Source organism: Cuculus canorus, chromosome 3 (genome assembly GCF_017976375.1).
Source record: "Cuculus canorus isolate bCucCan1 chromosome 3, bCucCan1.pri, whole genome shotgun sequence".
NCBI classification, from domain to species: Eukaryota; Metazoa; Chordata; class Aves; order Cuculiformes; family Cuculidae; genus Cuculus; species Cuculus canorus.
In genome coordinates this window covers 94,585,820-94,606,049 of record NC_071403.1, presented here as the reverse complement: position 1 = coordinate 94,606,049, position 20,230 = coordinate 94,585,820, and the positions used below count along the sequence as shown (strand labels likewise).

At 37.2% G+C, this 20,230-nt stretch overlaps 1 protein-coding gene across 5 annotated transcripts in view; it reads left to right on the top strand.

Annotated features, from left to right (window-relative positions):
- The window catches only part of KCNK2 (potassium two pore domain channel subfamily K member 2), a 129,775-nt gene that overhangs the window by 97,112 nt on the left and 12,433 nt on the right, over nt 1-20,230 (top strand). For all 5 annotated transcript variants that reach the window (XM_054063732.1, XM_054063728.1, XM_054063729.1 and 2 more), the window contains 2 exons: nt 2,470-2,656; nt 11,683-11,822. In XM_054063732.1, coding sequence (XP_053919707.1) covers nt 2,470-2,656; nt 11,683-11,822 — 327 coding nt within the window. The remainder of the gene's footprint in view (nt 1-2,469; nt 2,657-11,682; nt 11,823-20,230) is intronic.

Sequence of the window (20,230 nt, the reverse complement as noted above, 5' to 3'; positions counted from 1 at the left end):
ATGCGTATTTCCAGATTTATGGGTCTGTAGGTCACTAAAGCTTTGGGCATACACAGAAGCAGGACAGCCTAACTGGTATGGAGGCTGTTGGTGCTTCTCTGACATTGCACTCCTCTTTGTGGTCTCCTTGCTAGACTTTAGGATGTTCTACAGTTTAGGACATTTTCAACCCCTTCTGCTAAAATGCTTAGCACAGGCTAGAGGTTCATGCCCTTCGTTTTCTTTGGCTAACATCATTAATCCATGCAACTGTTCCTTCAGGAGAGGAACAGACCTGTCAAACAGATTAGAAGCTTGTGCAGATATTGATAAAATTCAGTCGTAGCCAGTCCTTGACAAACAGATGCCTTGAATTCTAGCAGGTGAACTTAATTTACTTAACTTTTTTTTCTGAGTGTGAAACAGACAGTTTTATTTTACTAATGTAGTTATTAAAAATGTATTTACTGAGGTTTTTGAAATACGATAAATGGTAACATTAGATTTTATAAAATTAATTATTTAGCTGGTTTAATAACCTTTAATAAAAGACTATAGGTTTATCTATTACCTAATGTTCAAAACATGTATGAAATACTATTTGTCTTTTGATATGTAGAATATTCGAGTGAGTACTTAGTAAGTAGCCTGACTTTGTAGCTGTTTACATCAGCATGGCAGACATTAGAAGGATTGTTTTTCTCCAGCAAGCCCTAGTCTTTCATGTGGGACAATTTCTCTATGGGAAGGATCTGCCATGGCTTTATTTTTAAACCAAGCAAACTGAAGCTGTGCTGAGTAGCCTTATGCAATGGGTAAACACAAGCTTGAAAGCTTTTTTAAGAAAAGGCAGCTATTTTGGACTTTGACAAGGTACTGGTTCACAGCATCCATTTCAATTGAGATTCGTCTAAAAGAGGCAAGAACATTCCATAAGAGTACTTTATATTTATCCTTTCTGTTTTTTTCTATGACTGAACTTTATTTTTTGCTTAAAACTACAGAAGATTTGAGACTTAATTGTGTATGTCTCAGCCTGTTCCTCGTAGGGATAACCATTTTCCTTTTTTCTTAATGGATTTATCCCCACAACGAGAATGCCCTGACATGAAAAACAGCGTCTTGCCCCTTTATGGCAATACCCAAATGAAAACTCTCATCTATATTTTGCAGCCTGGAACACTCCCTTGTTCTGTTTTCTTCTTCACTGAAAGAAGAACTGGGAGACACTGATGGGTCAGAGAAGGGAATTTCATGTTGCCATAACCCAAACTACAACTGTGATATGTGTTACAAAAGCTGGACCTTGGCCATGCTGACTGTAAAACATAGTTTCCACTGGTACTAAACTTAAATACAGGAAAACATGCATTGTGAAGATTCTGATTTATTTTTTGTTGTCATTTTGTGCAATACCTTGTTTGCTTTAAGTTGAATCAAGTTTCTTTGGATGGATGGAAAACTGTACTGAGAGGAAAATTGTCAAACTGTTAGGGCATGTCATATGTGACTTTGCAGAGGTACTGTTAAGTGTCATTAATATTTACACAAACAGATAATGGATTTTGTTCATTAAATCTACAGATTATCTCAAGATGGTGAAAAGTAAAAGTTGGAGGTCAGAATTAGAATTCAGAATTATCTTGAAAATTTTGAGAAGCAGTCCGACTATATAGGATTCAATTCAAGATGGACAAATCCAAAGTACTCTCTGAAGGAATAGTAAATATACAATTACATGTCAGGAAACAGTTGTCTAGGTGCAGTTTGTAGTAATGTCCATAGCATGGGTTTATGTCATACTGCTGTCTAAAGCATACATCATAGTTAGAAGTATAAAGAGAAAGTTTGTTGGAACAAGCAAAGTAGCAGTTTCTTTGTTTGCCTTATAGAGCACGATAAATAGTAGACTTAAACTGAAGGAGATGGGGTGCAATTTAAGCATTAGGAAAGCCTTCTGGTGACCAGAATGGTTAAGAATAATCACATTTTGCCAGTCCAGTACTATGTTTGTAGTGGCTTGAATGAGTTAGTTTTGTCTTGGAGCAGTTTTAGAAGAGATGATCTCTCCCTTCCAGCTCTAGTATTCTGTGGTTCTGTTTAGCTAGTTACTTGATTAGAGAAAACGGTATGATTAAAACTCACCTTTCTTATTCAGTTTTGTGGATGTACAAAGTAGAGACATCACAGGCGAAAGCACTACTTGAAGCTCACTCAAATGTCTAGCCCCCCCCCCCTCAAAACTTCATCATGATCAGCTGTTAGTATTGATGAATGCTACACATGTGACTCACTCAGATCACAAACCTGGCCACAGTGAAGAAAGTCTTTTCAAAATAAAAACCTCCTTTGATTTTCCTGTTTGTTTGAGAATTATAATGCACTGTCCTCTTGAGCAATGTCGTGCTCACTGAGGGCGATAGGTGCTTGTGTACAGTGATGCATTTTTATTAACAATGGGTTTCCTCTTTTTTCCCCTTCCCTTTCCAGAAATGGAATGTGAGTCAGACAAAGATTCGCATCATTTCAACAATAATATTCATACTGTTTGGCTGCGTGCTGTTTGTTGCTCTTCCTGCAGTTATATTCAAGCACATAGAAGGCTGGAGCACACTAGATGCAATTTACTTTGTGGTGATCACGTTAACTACCATTGGATTTGGTGACTATGTTGCAGGTAAGATTTTCTAAAAAAAAGATACCTCCCTGTGCAAAATATTATAGAAGAGTTACATTATGCATTTTGTATTATTTTGGGACAGAGACATCTCCTTTGTGGTGCCTCTCTCGCAATTTTACCCTTTATTGTTCTTGTGTATGTGAGATGGTCTGGCCCCATCTTGGATCATGTGGCAGGCTAGAGATGGGAGGCGGGACAATGAAGTTCGTGGTCTCTGTCTCTGCATACTCTGTTTGTTCTCCTGTACTGTTTAAAGATGCTTTACTGAATGTTTAGATAGATTTTTTTTGTTCTTACAGATTAAGTGCAAGAATTAATACAGTATTTTAGTCTGCTGAATATTTTTTTTTCAGTGACAGCCACTTAAAATGTCTTACCTTGTGAAATTATGTGACACAGTTTTTGTTTACATCTCTTACTTTAAAAGTGTTGCAGAGCTCTGTTTCTGCTGTTGAGATGTCTCTATTGCTGTTGGATGCTGCTACTGTGCTTTGTTTCTTTTGTTTGCTGTGTACACATTTGTCCATCTGTTCTGTAATGTAAGGAGAAGGTTTGGCACAACTCGTATGTAACGCATCCAGCTTTTCTGGTTCTGTTAACCTGGATTGGATTGGTTGCAAATAATTTTGTAAAACTTAGCAAAAAAAGTCTTGGGCCAGTTTTCTGCATTGATTTTTTTTCTTGGAAAGGTGTTAGAGGTGTTATACCACTTCTCAGAATAGGAATGAATAAGTTGTCTGTATTGAGGAATTCTATTGGTCCCAGTAAGTGACGTGTTGAGGTGAGGATTCGAAATTCAGAGCTTTGTGCTTTGAGTCCAAGACTGACTTTCTTCAGCCTGATCTCATGCTTCTCCTGATGCAGCACCATCATTTCTCTTTCATGAGATGCCTCTCTTTGACCTCTGAACTCTGTGCAAGCCAGAGATAGCTGTGAAATGTAACTGACAAGGACAGCAGGATAGGCTGCTGTCAGTGATTTGTCCTACTGAAGCGAAACCTTTCTAGTAGACATCCATGTGGTGTGAGCACCTCCCACATCCCATCTGCTGCCACGGCTCTTGCATGAGTCAAAGTGCACCAAGGTGAGAGTTTTAGGTTGGGTAGCTTCTCCTAGTTACTCACAGGCCTGCCTGAAGTTTGCCTTGATGGAAGGAATCTTGTCTCTGACAAAAGTTTTTCAGCCAGGTGAAGTCCCACAGAGATTGTTGTGGGACTGTCTGAACTGTTTAGCATGTTCATAAATGACTGGGGTAAAATGGGTGGAAAATTAGATAGTTGTGGAAGATACTAAGTTATGCAAGCTGTTTAAAAAAAACAGAGGCCACATGAGAACTAGACAAAAATTCTTATAAATTATAGAATTGAGCTGTAAAATGGTACATGAAAATTTTTTTTACTTTTACATAGTATTTTGCAATATTTGTGTATTTCATTGGAGTATGTCCCCCTGATTTCTCCCTTTTCCTTTTCTTTTCTCATATTGTTTCTGTTATTTCCATTTTGTTTCTGGAATTTGTGATTCTGGTCAGATTCGAACTTAGCACCCAATAAAAAATTTATGGTTTTCCAAATCAGGAGTCTGAGTGTTTTAAAATTCAGTTCCTGAGGGGTATGTGTATGTCAGGGAATAAAAATAATAGTGTATAAAGGCCTGGTTATATTTACTGTAAGGCATTATGTGAAATGGTCCACTTGGCTCTAACTGGAACACTGAGTACATTCATCATTACTCTCATTATAAATTTCTGCAGGTTTTTCTATTTGTAGACCACTTGATATCATAATTTGTTCCTACATCATGCCTGTTTTTTAATTTTACCAGGACACTCTCTTTCTGGCGAATGTCCTTGAATTATATCATTCTATAGCTTGTGGCCTTTTATGGTTCACTTCATAAATACTTTTTTACTTTAAAGTTCCACTGTAAATGCATGATGTCAAAATGTCATGAATGTCTTCTATTTTCTTTTAGAGTAACATGCACAAGACTTGTATTTGTACTGTAATATGTTATTGAATTAGGGTTTCAGTGTGTGGGAGTTGGATTTGTGCTTGCAAAGATGATGTGCAAGAGAACAGGGTTAGACGATTATATCCATCATAACTTGGAGGTTAATATTGCTGCTAGACCATATTTTGTCAGAGATTAAGTTGAAAATATCACCTTTGTGTGGACTAATATACTTAGTTCATGGCAGATGACCTGAAGGATTTTTCAAAATGCGTCATTTGTTTTCTTGTTATTCCAGTGCCCAAGTGTCTAGTTAAACCTTGCTTATTTTTCATAATTTTATTTTAATTGACTGTGCTTTGCATTGTGGAAGCTTACAGTCATTGCTGTACATAAATACTAAATATTTGAAGAAAAATGGCATTGCAAGTTCTCAATAGAGCTGATAAAATTTGTCTTAAGGGCTAGGTTTCCTTATTAATTTTGTCAAAGTATGTAGAATCTTTTGCATGCTAACAAATTAGTAAGTTGTCTTTATGTTTTCTTGTTTTGTTTTGCTACATTTTCTTTTAGTTAAGTTATAGCTACAATATGGATACTAAGTGCCATTGATATTTTGTGGTAGACTTTATCTAGAACACTCCCTCCTGAAAGTTTAGGCAACCTGAGAGCCATAAACAGATACAAAACAAACATGTAGGATTAAGACATGTAATGCTATATGAGATTGTAGGAGAAGTTTTCATGACAGAATATAGGTATTGCATCTGAAATTGCTGTGTCTCTAGACCATAATGTTCTTGGTTCTGGTTCATCACAGTGAGTCATGCTGCAAGCAGAATGCCACTTCAGTCCACTTAATGCCTAGATAGCAATGCATTTAGAAAAAAAAATAAAACCTCACACTGGCATTAAATTATTTCTTTTCCTGTTTTTTTTTGGGGTTGTTTTTTTTTTTTTTCCTGGCCAGAAAGCCATGTTTCTTAGATAATTCTTAGAGTGAAAATCACTATCTTCCACTCAGAATTACAGTCAAAACTAAAACAGAGTGGCAGGCAGAGGTACTCCGATTTGCAATTATAATAGAGTGAACTTTTTAGCAATAAAAATAAAATGGACATTCCTCATAGCATATCGGAGTTCCATGGTATATTCAATGATTATTTGTCAATTTTGGCTAATGAAGTTCCCACAAAAAATCCAAAATTCCTAAATATTTGAAAACTTGCAAATATTCCGCTAATTCTTTTCTGGAAACTGCCACCTCAGAAGGAAAATGGGTTTGCAAAGCCTACATACATTTGTGATAATGTGATCAGATTAGAAGAAACATTTCTTGTGCTGTTTTGCAGTATTCTTTTTCACTAACATGAACTTCATTGCTTTCTGGCACCACTGGAATTAAAAATTGGAAACAAGCCCTGAAGAACTTTTAGCAGGTAAAGGAAAGAGTATTTCTGAATAGCTGTACCAAAAGGGATCCAACAGAACAACTTGGGATTCAGGAACTTGATGGCTTTAAAGGCAGTGCTGCAGGTTGTCATGTTACAAATTCTTATGGAGTTCTCCAGAATTTTTCTACAAGCTTCTCATTTGTACTGGAGAACAAGTACCCTGTTCCAGGAAACTAGAATTCCAAAATATTTGGTTTTGTATTCAGAATCTAGGGGGGTATTGGTGCCTGTAGAAATTTCAGGTGAAGTTTCCATGAGCAAGAGAAGCCTTAAGGCAAAGATGAGACTGGTCACTCAAGGTGCATGCAAGGAAGGAAAAGACAGAGAGCCCTTGTATTGCATGTTCAAGAAAAGATGTGAACAGTATTAAAAAAAAAAAAGCAAAACACCCAAACCAAAGTCTCTCTATCATATTAGACTTTGATTTTGATTTTTATAATTTTATTTGCATTTTTATTTGTAATTGAAGAAAAGTTACTGTTGTAGCTTTTCACAAAATCAAAGGTAAGGAAACTGCACTACAGCCTGCAGTCTTCCAAGAATCAGGACAGATTCAAATACCCCTTCTCATGTTTTCAAGATAAACTATTTACTTTACTACAACAGAAGAAAATTAAGCTGATTTTATGCATATTCTCAGAAAGAGAAAATTGGGAGGACTTTTCATGTCAAATATGTCACTTTTTAGTATAATAAAAGATGTTACTGGGTACTAAAGTTAGCACTGAGATACGTATATTTATGTATAACAATGCTGTATTGTTCGTATGTGCAGATAAATCCTTTAACTACAGTGTGGGTTGGGAGGTGTGGTTGAATACTTCTAAAGTAGTTAAACTAGGAGGTTTCAAATCTAAATTAGATTAGATGTCCAAAACTTGACTTAATTAAGTGGAGGGCAGAAAGATAAATAGCACAGTAGTAGTCCATTTTACAGTGGGGCATAATGTTGTGATAAGGTTATGCTGGAATCAGTCCACTTCAACAGATCACAGAATTTTGCAAGTCTTCACATTAGAAATGTATTCTAAATTCTGTTGGTGGTGGTGGTTTGGGGTTTTGTTTTGTTTTGTTTTTCTTGCGTGATCACTGATTTTTTGCTTATTGCTTCTTTACTGGTTTGCTTTGTAACTGAATTTAGTGTATTGCCACTGTGATGCAGATATATGGGTCTGCACTGTATTGCTTGGCCTGAGACCCAGTTTGTAGAGTACTATGGTTATTTTAGTCTCATTTAATGTCACTGAAGTGGAACACTTCACCTGGTGGTCATAGCAGTCCAGCTGAGCTACTCTCCTGATGTGGTATTACTTACCCCGCAAGAAAGACTTCTACAGAAAGAAATTGCTGTCATGGAGACTAAGGGGTGGGTGTCAAGCATCCTGTAAGAGATCTCTGTGCTCTCCTGCAGGCTTTGTGTCTTTATGTGGCATTTGGAAGTGCTCTTTGCCACCTCAGGACTTCATGTCCAAAATAGGGGCTGAATAGTGTGAATCATTCAGCCTGCTTTAAGCTTAAGTCAGCATGCTGTGTCTTGCTTGATTTCTGTGTAGAACAGTGTGTAAGGAATGTTTTATAGTTGTGCTTTATATTCTGAAGTAGCTCTCCATTTTCCACTGACTGGCATTAAGTATGGCCTACTTATATTCTCTCTCGCAGATGGCGCAATGTTGCCCTGTCCGAAGTGTGCTGCTTTTCCATGTCTCCACATAAGCTAGCCTTTCTCTATCCCTTTTTGCAGCCCTCGGAGGCAATTTCTCTCAAGCTGCAGAGCTGAACCTCTGTATTTCTTTGGAGTGGGACAGATGATATTTCTGGTTTATGTCTGTTGGCCAGGTTTGTCACAATAGGGATGATGGATAACTGCTCATCATCCTGCGGTTAAAGCTGTGCTTGGTTTTAATTCCGTATCTATACACAGAATAACCTGTACTGCTGATACAGTAATGAAGACACATTGTTTTGAAGGGCCAATTTTAGAATAACTCATAAGTTTGTACTGGTATGGAATTAAAAACAGTCAATGCCAATATCACTTTTTATTCTATCCTTTTACTTTGGGAGCAAAAATGCAAAAAACCCTCTACATAATAACTTTACAGAAGTAATTGCATGTTTCTATTATGAGTCAGTTAGCTGTACAAAGAATGGGGAAAAGAGTGGCAACAATAAACAAAATTATTTACTTAAAATGTAATTTTCCCATGTAAATAAAATATATATTTTAAAGCCTGATCCCTTGCTTGGTAAAACAAATCTGTCATAATGCACCCCCAAAATCTTCTCTAATGCTATCCTCCGCTGAAGCACAGAGCTTTTCACCTCAGTAAGGAACGTATTTGTGCCATAAAAGAACCTGTGCCTTCCAAAGTGTCAAAATAATTTAAAAGTTGTTTGGCAGATGAAAGAACGATGGCAGTGGCAACACAATACCCTTTAATGAAAGTGAATGGGAATTTTTTTCGATTTCTCATAGATTTCAAAGGACTTTGGATCAAATCTTTACCACGAAACAGTTCAGCAATAAACTGTGTCTCCTCTTGGTAAAAGCTTATGGCAATGATACTTCTAGGTAAAGAGTAAGTGCACGCCTGTTGAGAGATATATTTCTTCTTTATGGTTGTTGTAAACTGTTTTAGGTAGAGATCAGATAAAGTTAGAAAAAAGTTTTGTCCCTTGGCCCACAAAATTGGTTTTGTCAAGCAAACAACAAAATTCAGCGTCTTGCTTTTCATCATTTTGCTTCCTAAAGGGCTATATAAAATAATATGCTTTGCAAAAGATGATACTATTATTGAATGAAAGTTATGCTATGAAAAATCCATGCAAGTGGATCAACCTGTAGTGTATTGATACACTTTTTACAATGTTACCAGTAAAATCATTAGATGAATTATCTCATATGTTTCAGTACATATATATTTACAATTTAATGGCATTTTCAGGAATCTGCATTATAGTACTCCATGAAGTTTAAGCATATCCCCTGAATGCCTCCAATAGCCAGAGAAGGCAGTAGTTATCTCAGGACAAACATCTTCAGATACATTTCTCTCCCTGCTATCCCACTATATCAAGATCTCACCCAAGGAGTCCCTGAAATACATAAACAACAGCTACTAAAAATTGTAGCTGTTGAGCCTTTTCGTAGAGCGTTGTTGACTGTTCCTATCTAACAGTAGGAAAGCTCAACTCCTTTGGGCATGGCTAGATGGAGCCATCTCCTGGCCAGAGAGTTAAGGAAACTCTTAATTGAATGTGAATGTGTCCTAGCTCCTGCCCCAGTAATTAACCTTGCTGTAAACAAATTGAGTATAAACTGTGAAAGAAATGCTCCCTTGATTGGCAGATAGGCAGTTAGGTTCCAGTTTCAGTGTATAAGCTTTATGTACCAAAAATTATAAATCAGTTAAATGGATGCATTATATCATATTTTCTTGTACATTGTACAGACAGCTGAAGAAGACGAGCCACCAAATATGGTTCATAACTAGCTCCTGATACAGCAACAATATGGTGGTAATCAACCTTATTTTTTGAATGGCAACAAATTTTGGGCAAATCATTCCATATCCTGGTGGCATCAAAATAAACATGGCCAGCAGCTTGAGGGAGATTCTTCCCTTCTACTCTGCTCTTGTGAGACCCCATCCGGAGTATTGTGTCTAGTTCTGGAGTCCCCAACACAAGGATATGGAAGTGTTGGAACAGGTCCAGAGGAGGGCTACAAAGATGATCAGAGAGCTGGAGCACCTCTGCTATGAGGACAAGCTGAGAGCATTGGGATTGTTCAGCCTTGAGAAGCAAAGACTCCAGGGAGATCTTATAGTGATCTTCCAGTACCTGAGGGGGGCCTACAAGAAAGCTCAGGAGGGACTTTTTAGAAGGGCATATAGTGATAGGACAAGGGAGGAAGGCTTTAAATTGGAGGGGGGAAGATTTAGACTAGACATTAGGAAGAAATTCCTCACAATGAGGGTGGTGAGACACTGGAACAGGCTGCTCAGAGAAGTTGTGGATACCCCATCTGTGAAAGTGTTTAAGGCCAGGCTGGATGGGGCCTTGAGCAACCTTATCGAGTGGGAGGTGTCCCTGCCCATGGCAGAGGGGACAGAACTTGATGATCCTTAAGATCCCTTCCAACCCAAACCATTCTATGGTTCCACGATCCCTAAAATCCTGTTTTACTAGATTGACATGAGCTGGATGATGTTAACAAATTGCTTCATTTCTGATACTTTCTTTGTCTTGGTGTGTGGCAAACTCAGCCTTTTGGTGGTTGACTGTTTTCTGTTCCAGACAGAGCCCTGACTTCTACCTTACTTGTGACTGTGAGGTTTTGAAGTGTTTCCAGTTTTTGCAATGTAAATTCATCTCTTTGGTAGTTGGGTAAACCCTTTTTGCTCAATAGATTTATTGACAAGAAGTCTCATGGACATGAGAACAACAAAATTTTTGTCTATGGGAGCTTGCATACAGACATAACCATCGGTAAAGTTCTTTATTTGCATGTAATCTCTGTGGTGATTAGATAATACCAGCTAGGGAAGACAATAATCTTTGGAAGCGTTAATCCTGTTACTGTAACAGGGTGTTTGATGTTTTGGGGCCAATTTTCCTTCGACTGTTTCTGTAGAGGATGCAGACTACTTTAATGTGCCTGAAAAGATTTTGCTATAGAGTGTCTTCAGTTGTGGGCAGATACGCAGATCAAACTTCAGTGCAGTGACCCAAACTAGGAGCCTGATCTTATTTGTTGTAACACAGCAGAAGTTCAAGTCTTCTGTTTTATTGTACTGCAAGGTGTGAGATGTGAGCTATTTCGTGTTGTAGAGTGCTCTGGATGAACATAACTCTTTCTGCGTGTGTGGAAATATAGCTATATTGTTCTGTATAGCTGCATTGTACCTGAAAGCTCCGTTACAGACATCTCTGAAATTTATCCTTTTTTACTTTAACACTGGAATGAAGGAAGTGACTGCAGCTTTCAGCAGTGGGATTCAAAAAAGCTGCTTTCAGCTGACATCTATTTCATCCACCCTTTTTTGAGTATGTTAAGTTTAGCTCAAGTCCCTGCACCCTGGTTTCCTCCTCTGCAAAATAGAGATGATGGTGTTTGCCTGTCCAACAGGGACACTTGTTAATGCAGGTGCTGTTCTTCTTTACTAGGGCTAAAGGATTCAGGTAAGTACTGAGATGTGTTTCAAAGTCCTTGCAAAATCAGATTTCATAGGATATGAACACTGTACATATCCCAGAACAATACTTCAAATTTGGTACAGCATTGTTATTTGGAGCAGGTGGGAAGTCCTCTCATTCAAGCTGTCCTCAATGGCCTCTGCCTTGAACAGTGATTTAGCAGAAGCTGATTCAGTTTGTGTTCATTTTTTAATTATTATGAATGATTAGCAATCGTTGTCTAAAATTTGCATGCTCCAGACTTTTCATCGTTTATTCAAATTCAACAAAATATTTTGCTATGAATTTTTGCATGGGTAAGAAAACAGAAAGTGTAAGAAATACAACTTATTTTTTTTTAAGGAAAAGAATTTCAAAACAGTTTTTCACCTAAAACTATTAAGTCTGCTTCATTATTAACTTTGTTGTTTTTTTCAGGGGGATCAGATATTGAGTACCTAGATTTTTATAAGCCAGTGGTGTGGTTTTGGATCCTTGTTGGGCTTGCTTACTTTGCAGCTGTCCTCAGCATGATTGGAGACTGGCTAAGAGTCATATCAAAAAAGACAAAGGAAGAGGTAAGAACACTTTGAAACGGGAAGAAATACTACTTTTTAAAAACTTTGATTAGAAGTCAGGTGAGCTTATAGCTGCTTTTGCTCTTGGGGCATAGGTCAAAGCTGTTAATGTATGAAATATATGCTGTGGGTCAAACCACAGCAAAATTCGTAGCAGTCTAATCAAACATAATTTTTACGTGGCTGCATATAAAATTAGATTAAATGTATTATTAAATTAATTGTATGTATACAATTTCACCTAACATGCAGAAAAAAGTCTCTGAAAGGATTTTTCTGGACTGTGAAGTGTTGTCCTTAATTTTTGAGGCAAAATTTATTCTCCTTTGATTGTTTCTATATGGGATGCAGGTATGTAAAGAAAAATACTACATCAATAAACGGTTATGGTCAAGATCAAGCTTTGATCACTTTTATAGTGGTAACAGAATGTTTCATATCATGCAAGGTATTAGAATTATTTAAATATGCCTAGGCATATTTTACCATATCACCTTCAGTGGCATGCCTAGTTGTTTGTAGTTAATGTGCATTGCTTTCAGTTCAAATATATTTTTACTTTTAAATGTGTATTTATTGTTCCAATTATGCTACAATATTTTACTTTAAATTTTGTCATTTAAGAAAATGTCCAGTTTTGGAAACATTGAAGAATAAATAAAATTTCCTTTGATCTCAGCTAGCATAGTTCAAGTTTTCGTAGAAATTTGAGAAAGAATTTAAGTTTGGTTTAAGCTACTTGTTATTTCCTTCTAATTTAACTTCAGTTCCTCTGCATGGGTCAGTTCATCTGTGTTACTCAAATACAAAGACTCTGATTCCTTTCTGATGGAATGAATATGTTGTTTACTGTGCAGTGGCCTACTACGTATATTGTTTTAAATTGCTTTCCTGGCTGTAGGGCACGACATCAATGCCTAAATGAAATCCTGGCAATCCTTAAGTTCCCAAAGACCTTGCTATAAAGGGTACCTTTCTCTTAGTTACTTCACTAGTTGCAGACCCTCAGGGTCCCTGCTTCCTCCTGACCACGGGGGCAGCAGTCATGGTGACAGCCAGGCAGAAGGATGTGAGCTGGGCACTTGGGCAAGATTGAGTCCACTTTGTGAGACATGTCAGATGTCAGGGCAGCCTTTATTCATTGTCCTTGCTATGCTCATAACTCTTTACAATTAGAGATAGCATTGTCACAGGTCTGTTTTATGTACACTTTTACCAGGCATTTCATAAGCACTTAACTCTGAAGTGGAGGACAATATTTGATCAGTTTAATTTAAAGAGTATCATCTTTTGCTCCTGTGCTGTAAATTTGAAAGGATAACTTTCCTTATAAAACAAGCTTTTCCGGTATCCTTCAGAGATACAGAGCAACAAGTATCGCACAAGTGTTCCCATTTGCAAGTTCAACAGTTTTCAGGGTCACTGTTTTGTTTTCTGAAAAAGCACTGAGGCCATCTTTAACACCCAGCCTGCATGATTTACACTGGCTGCAGGGAAATCAAGAGATCACTTCAAATGCCGTTAACCTGCATGTTTTTTCATTAATATTTTGAATTTTTTAATTTAAATATTCAGAATTACATCAGTCTAGCCCATTTTTCCCTCTGCACTAGGAAGAAGTAAGTGCTGGGCAAGCTCTAGTGGTGTCCTCCTGTGCAGTCAGCCGGTTTATAACTGTAAAAAACTAAACTGCATTTAGTTTCCCTGGGTTACTTGTTTCTGTATTCTTGAAAAAATAGGATATAACAGAGGCATTGTGACTTGGGACTGTGCAAAAATACCTTGTTCATACTTGGTTTGATGCATGTCCTCAGACACTGGTGAGACAGTTTTGTTCTTCACTCTACTTCCTAGAATTAATTTGGTCTTTAATATAACTTTTATCATACACTTCTCTCTGATCCAGACAGTAAGATCTCTGGATAAAATGCTGTCTTAACTATATAAATGTACATAGCACACTGAGGTTTTAATCTTGTGTGGAGTGTCTCATTATCCATATTATTATAATAATGGTAATACATTAAGAATGTTTGACTTCTATAATGTCCTGTTTGTATTTTATACTGAAACTATTTCAATATAGATTAGCTTTGATAAAGACTTCAAGAAACATTAATTGAACAAACTCATGGATTCCTTTAACACTTTAAATACATGTCTACTATTAGCAAGTAAAACTCCATTCACCAGGTTAGGTAGCACAGTGTTATGCCAAATTTTCCTTTCTCAGTCACCAAGAATGTATGCCCTATTTCATCTTCACATTCTTCCTCACCTTTGTGGCCTAAACAATCATATTAATTTTGTCTACAGAAAGGAAAACCTCATTCAGCAGATGTGTCCACATTTTCTTGGCTGATGCCGGTATTTGCGATTTTGCTGTGTACAAGTGTCTCACGTGGGTTATGTTAGATTAAAGACAGACATAACATAATTGGTACCATTTGTTCAATTAATCGCATCCCTTATATTCAGAAATCTCCCCCCACTTTTTAACCTATTGCTCAGCCATGTCTGAGAAAATTCGTAACAGAAAGAAAATGTTCTAGCAGTTTAAAAATGTTGCAGTTCTAAAAGTGACAGAGACTAGTTTGAGTACTGACTTATGACATAGCAAAAGTTGTGTGCTAGTTAGAAAATGGGAAAATAATTTCTTTCTGTATTCTGTCCTAATGATATTGTGTAGGAAGAAAGTTGTGTTTAGATATGTTGTGTTTTGCTTTAAGATTGGCTGCATTTGAACAGAAATGATGTACGAATATTCACTTTACAGGCAGCATTTTATGATAAAACCTGCTGCTCTTAGCCCATCCTTACTATCTGCCTAGGAAAATTTGAGTGAAGAAGTTGAGGGAGTTCAGTGGGAATGTAGTCATTAAAGTCTCCTCTGTGCCAGCAGAAGCCAGAAGATACTGTGAATTTCTTTTATTTTCTGTTTTTTTTCAGTTAAACCTAAATTTACGGTGATCTGTTCCAGCTTCTATGGATGCAGATTATAGCAGAGAACCCTACCTGGAGTTCAAATAATAGAAATTAGTGCAATGGAAAATCCTAGTTCTAAGCACGTTTAACTGTCTTTTAAGCAAACATTCCATCAGTCCTTAGGGAAGTAGCTCATTATATCTACAGGTAGCCTTTGAAATTAGAAACAAGTTGTATAGTGAAATCTACTGAGAGACAGAGGCTGTGATAAAATCAATAGGACCGCAAGTAATGCACTCTGAAAACTGAAACACTTTTAATACAGTTCCAAGGAAATAAAAGACTGAAAATCTTCCTTCACAATGCTTACTCGCTATGGGCATCAACACCTACAAGTAAACAAGATTTTGTGTAGCATTTTGTCATACCTTTCATGAAAACCACACTAGTAGGTTTTAGATACAGGAGGGAGCAGATTATTTGGTAGTGATTTGGTTGTGTTTGTTTCAGCAGTCTAAGACTGAGGGCTGATAATAACCAAGTCCAGTGAATTGTACCAGATTCCAGGATGTTTCAAGTAGAGGGGTTTCAAGTATTGGAAAGCCCCTCTCTTTACTTCCCCTCAACAATCAAAACTATTTATCAGCAGAGGTATTTGATATCTCTTTCGGTAGGCAGCTATAATAGTTTCCTTTTTGCCATTTCCTGTAGTCCAAAGCAAAAAAAAACAGTTTATCAAAGCATATTTAGGCTTTATATTATGAAAGAAAACTTGATGTCCCAGGAAGTCAGCAAGCTGATAATGGATATCACCTAATATCTATAGACCTGTTCACATTTCTCTTAATGTGTTTGCATTATTCTTAAAAGCAGTTTACATAAGACTTTGCAGTAATACTGAACATCACTGTTTCAACAAAATATTTATTTTATAAGTATACTACCAGGAAAGTTTGCCATATGCAAGTGGAACTGAGACAAAATCTGATCAGATATGCATTGATCCACATTGATCCACAATAATGATGTATTTTGATATTAAAATCCAGATAACTAGAATGTCTGTCAGTTGCTCAGGTGGCTTTTGTCTCCTGAAATACTCTTGAGGGGTTTGAATGCATCAAAAGAGGAGGGAAGTGAAAGACAAGTAGAGAGAGAAGTGGGAGTTTCAGAAGGATAGATCTGCTGGTGGAAGCAGTTCATACAGTAAGATAGATGAAGTGTCAGCGAGTCACTGGAACATGCTGTGTGCTGTAATCTTAAGTAGGCGATCTGTCTCTGAAGTTCAGCTTCAGCTGTACTAGCTTGCCTTGAACTCCCTCCTCTTCATTGTTCTCTGTACTCTGATTACTCCAAGCACTTTTAAAGTCTTCTGATTTTAGTCTGTTTGAAAAGTAAAATTTCACTAGGACCTTTTTCTTTCACCACAGAATGCAGCAACTTCTTAATTTCAGCATTTCCTGAAAAAAATGCCTGCCCAACCAACAATCTTAGTAATTTGGGGAATAAATTTTAAATTCCTGTTTTTAAAATTAAGTGCTTATGTCTCTTGGCCTTACGATACTCTCTTTGTTAAGCTCTAATCCATACTTCATCCAAGTCAGTGAAGGCAAGGTTTGTCTCCAGTGTGGATATCAATATCTGACCTAGTCATCTACATGCTACTTATAGACAGTGGCAGGAAATGAGTTTTTCTAGCATGATCCATTTGAATTTTTTGAGGCATCTACCATATGAGATTAATTGGATTATGGAAGAGCTCATTCTCTTCACTGTATATCAAGACTGTAGATGACTGATTCGTGTTAGATATCAATTCAGTTTAGACAAGTTATTTTCATGCTGTGAAGTATATGGATCAAGATTTAAAGACAAAGCCTAAAATTTAATGAGAAATAGCACATGCACTTCTTGTGGAAATTCAAGAGGCAACTTTTAATTTTTATGTTTATAAACAAATTAAACAAATTTTACTCATCTGAATCATCGTTTCTTTTAATCTTCTTGGCACCTGTGACAGAACTGTCTGTCAAAACAGAGTTAGGCTTCTCATGATGATACCGTGGAGGTTATTACACTCCCTATAATATTTGTTGTCTTTTCATTTTACTAGCTTCAGGCTAACAGTGCTCACATGCCATATGGCTCTTGGTCTTAAGAGAACTTTAACCCATCTCTCATATCCCCCACAGAAGGGTCCTAAATGTAAGCTCTATGCATAGAAAGATGGAAATATGAGTGGACTCAAGTGAGAAACAGTTTTGCAAGGTTTTAGTGAGTTGAATAGGCATACCAGGCAAATGGGTAGACCTCATAGGCTGTTCAGTGAAGGTGTGTGGCCAAGGAGCATTAAGGAGAAGTTGTTTCAGTGGCAGTGAGCTGTTAACCTCTCTATTGGTGTTTTAAGGAATTAAAAATCTGTTCACTTGGAAATGAAATTGATAAGAATAACTCTTCAGCCTGGTGATTAGAGGTTTTCTACAAAGGTGTGAGCCCCTTGCTGATTAATCACACATTGTTTTAAATGAGAAGGTTCAGCTTCTGTTGAAGAAAACTGTTTGGCTTTTCCTTTTCTTACTAAAGCAAAAATCCCCGCATTGCAATAGTTTGAAAAATTGTATATCTGCAAGTTTACTGGGTAGGTCAGACTGGCTTGATGGAAGCCTGTTCCTAGAAAGCACTTAATCAGAAATATTTGTGGGAGACATCATGGTGTGAAATCAATTGTATGTGAAGTCCTTTCACAAGGCAATGATTAATAGGGGTGACACAACTCTAGGATGTGCAGACAGGTGATCATTGAATTTCTGTAGGAAAGTGGTTTAGCTGCTGCAGATGTTATTAAAAGGTATATTACCAGAAAACAGTCCCTAGATCGATGGTCTAAACTTCAGAAAGAATGCAGAGAGCTACAATAATGACAAAAGAGCTGTCTGAAGTGAACTTCACCCATCATTGAGTTTTTTTGCAGTCCACCCAAGATGTACAGAAAAGTGTATTTGAGAAAGAATTCCCACATTCAAAAAAAGTCATTGTTTCTAATAATTTCTGTGATAGGGAAAAATGCAAGATCTTTCTAGAGTAAATGCAGCCATAGGTCTCTGGTCAAATTTGACCAGACAAATTTGGCATAGGACAAAAAAACCCGAAACACTCCAGAAATGGAAGATGGGAGTGCAGTCCCTTCATAACTTCTCTGAGTCTTGGAGATGTATAAAGAGTGGTATTGGTGCAAAGAGAAGGTAGAAATGTCTGACCTGGTTTTGAATGCAATTTAATCTCTTTCCTTCTCAAGAGACAATGAGTCTAAATCATGGTGGTGGTATTCTTGGTCCTGCCCTAGCAGGAGGCTGTAAGGCAGAGTTTCTGTATCAATCATTCTTTTACACTGTACTGTTATGTGTAACATGAGTATGAAAGAACAAGTTGTTCAGAGAGTCCCAGGAAAACTAATTTGCTGATGGATTTTGACACTTCTGAGATACCTCTCTCATAGCCTTGTGTACTTTGGACATGTGATGCCTGCTTAACTTGAAGTTCAACACGCACAAACAAAGGTAACATTGACACAGTTATTGTTTTGGTGTGGTTTATATTTATATCACACCTCTTAGCTGGGCATATTAAAACCCTTTAGAGAGGGCTGGTTTTTTATTGCATATTAATGATCAGGTCCTGAAATTATGCTGTTGTGGTGCTGATTACAAGAGACATGGCTAAATACACTTCCTAAATACACTTACAATACACTCCTAAATTCTCTTAAATATACTCCTAAACACAGTGCCTAAATACACTTCCACGAGTAGCAGGGCATGCTCTGCCTGCCAAAGGCAGGGGAGGCATTTTTGGCACTCATGCCTGGCCCTGCGCTCCCACGGTGTTTCTCCTTGCCCCACCTTACCAACTGGACAGTTCAGGGGAGATGGAAATGACTCTAATGTTGGTTGCACGCAAGCAGGCAGTGATACCGAGAGCTCTTTAAGTTTGCAGAAATAAAACTGGAGTAAGTTCATAATAAGATAAATTGATTCAAGAGAGCTCATTTATAGCAGTGACATTTCTTGGAGTTAATTACCCATAAAGATTACCCGAATATTATCATGGTTTACATTAGGAAATCTCAATTTTTGGAGACAAGATCTAGTTGATTCTTTAGGTTACTGTGACACAGTCCAAATATACAGACAAATATAGCTGTGATTTAACTCTATTGACAGTCATATTTAATCTGGAATCTGTTCAGCCCACATTTTCATGATTAACGTTCCTAAAAACTTTTGGGTTTTTAAGTTAGTCTCAGAATTTAGAGATTTTTAGGAAAAGACCAGAACATGTTAATGATGATGAGCCTGTATGCATTTGATAGCTGTCATATGGACAAGTCCCCAGACAGAGACAGTTCTGCACAATACCTTTGCCTCTTCAAGAAGCTGTGTTAACAGTGAGGAAATGGCTCTGCAGTCATGGATGAAGCTACTTAAACTATGGAATACTTTTCTTTACAGGGGATGAGCGCAGTTCTAGTACTAGTGTTGAACAACCAAAGTGGAACTTTAAAATATGATGAGTATCCTTCCAGATATTGACACTGGAGTGTTAAGAATTAAACATTTATCAAGACTTGACTATGTAGTTAAAACAGATATTCTTTTCTCTGTACCAAATCAAAACCTCCTTTAATGTTTTCTTTAGCATAACTCTATAAGCAAAAAGATCCAATGAGTTTATGAAAGTCATTGTCTTTTGCCTGTGATAGAAAGTTGAAAGTCTTTTAGCTGCTTGTGGCTTGGGTTTAATTACGCTTCTAGTATGATTCTTAAAACATTTGCTATTTCTGGCTGTAGCAAAGTCATTGGCTGTGTAGTACAGACAACAAATACATGCTGTTCTCCTGAATCACCTTAAGCTCAGCTGGAAGAGCTTTGTGTACACCTACATAGTGTCTTGTGGTTAACGCAGGTGGATGTCATTCATTCTCGTCAGGTTGAAAGAGGGGTGGGATGGCTCTCTGAGGTAGATGAAATAACTAAATAGAGCAGCTGGGTTTGATAGGAAAATGTCAGTGTCATTTTTTTTTCATCCTTGGAAGTAATTAATAAAGCAGAACATTAAGGACTGAGATAACCAGACCAATAGTTTGTGTACAGTGTTGAGACACACACATGCAGCTTTATGCAAAGAAGTGTATGCTGAGCAATATTCATAGTAGTTCTGAGGAGTTACCTAACACAAAAGTATTCATATTTCTAGAAAAGGAAGAAGTAAAATAAAATGAATCTGTCTACTATTATTACTGTATCTGGTTCTGGTTTTGTAGACACGATGGGGTTTTTTTGTTTTGTAGGCTTCCTGTTTTTGTTTTGTTGAATCAGACCATGGTAGATCAAAAAGGCCATTTCTGCATCTGCCATCTGTCACATCTCCACAAAACATATTCCCGCAGCTGCTACCATAGATGTTCCTCCACAAAAAAATAATCA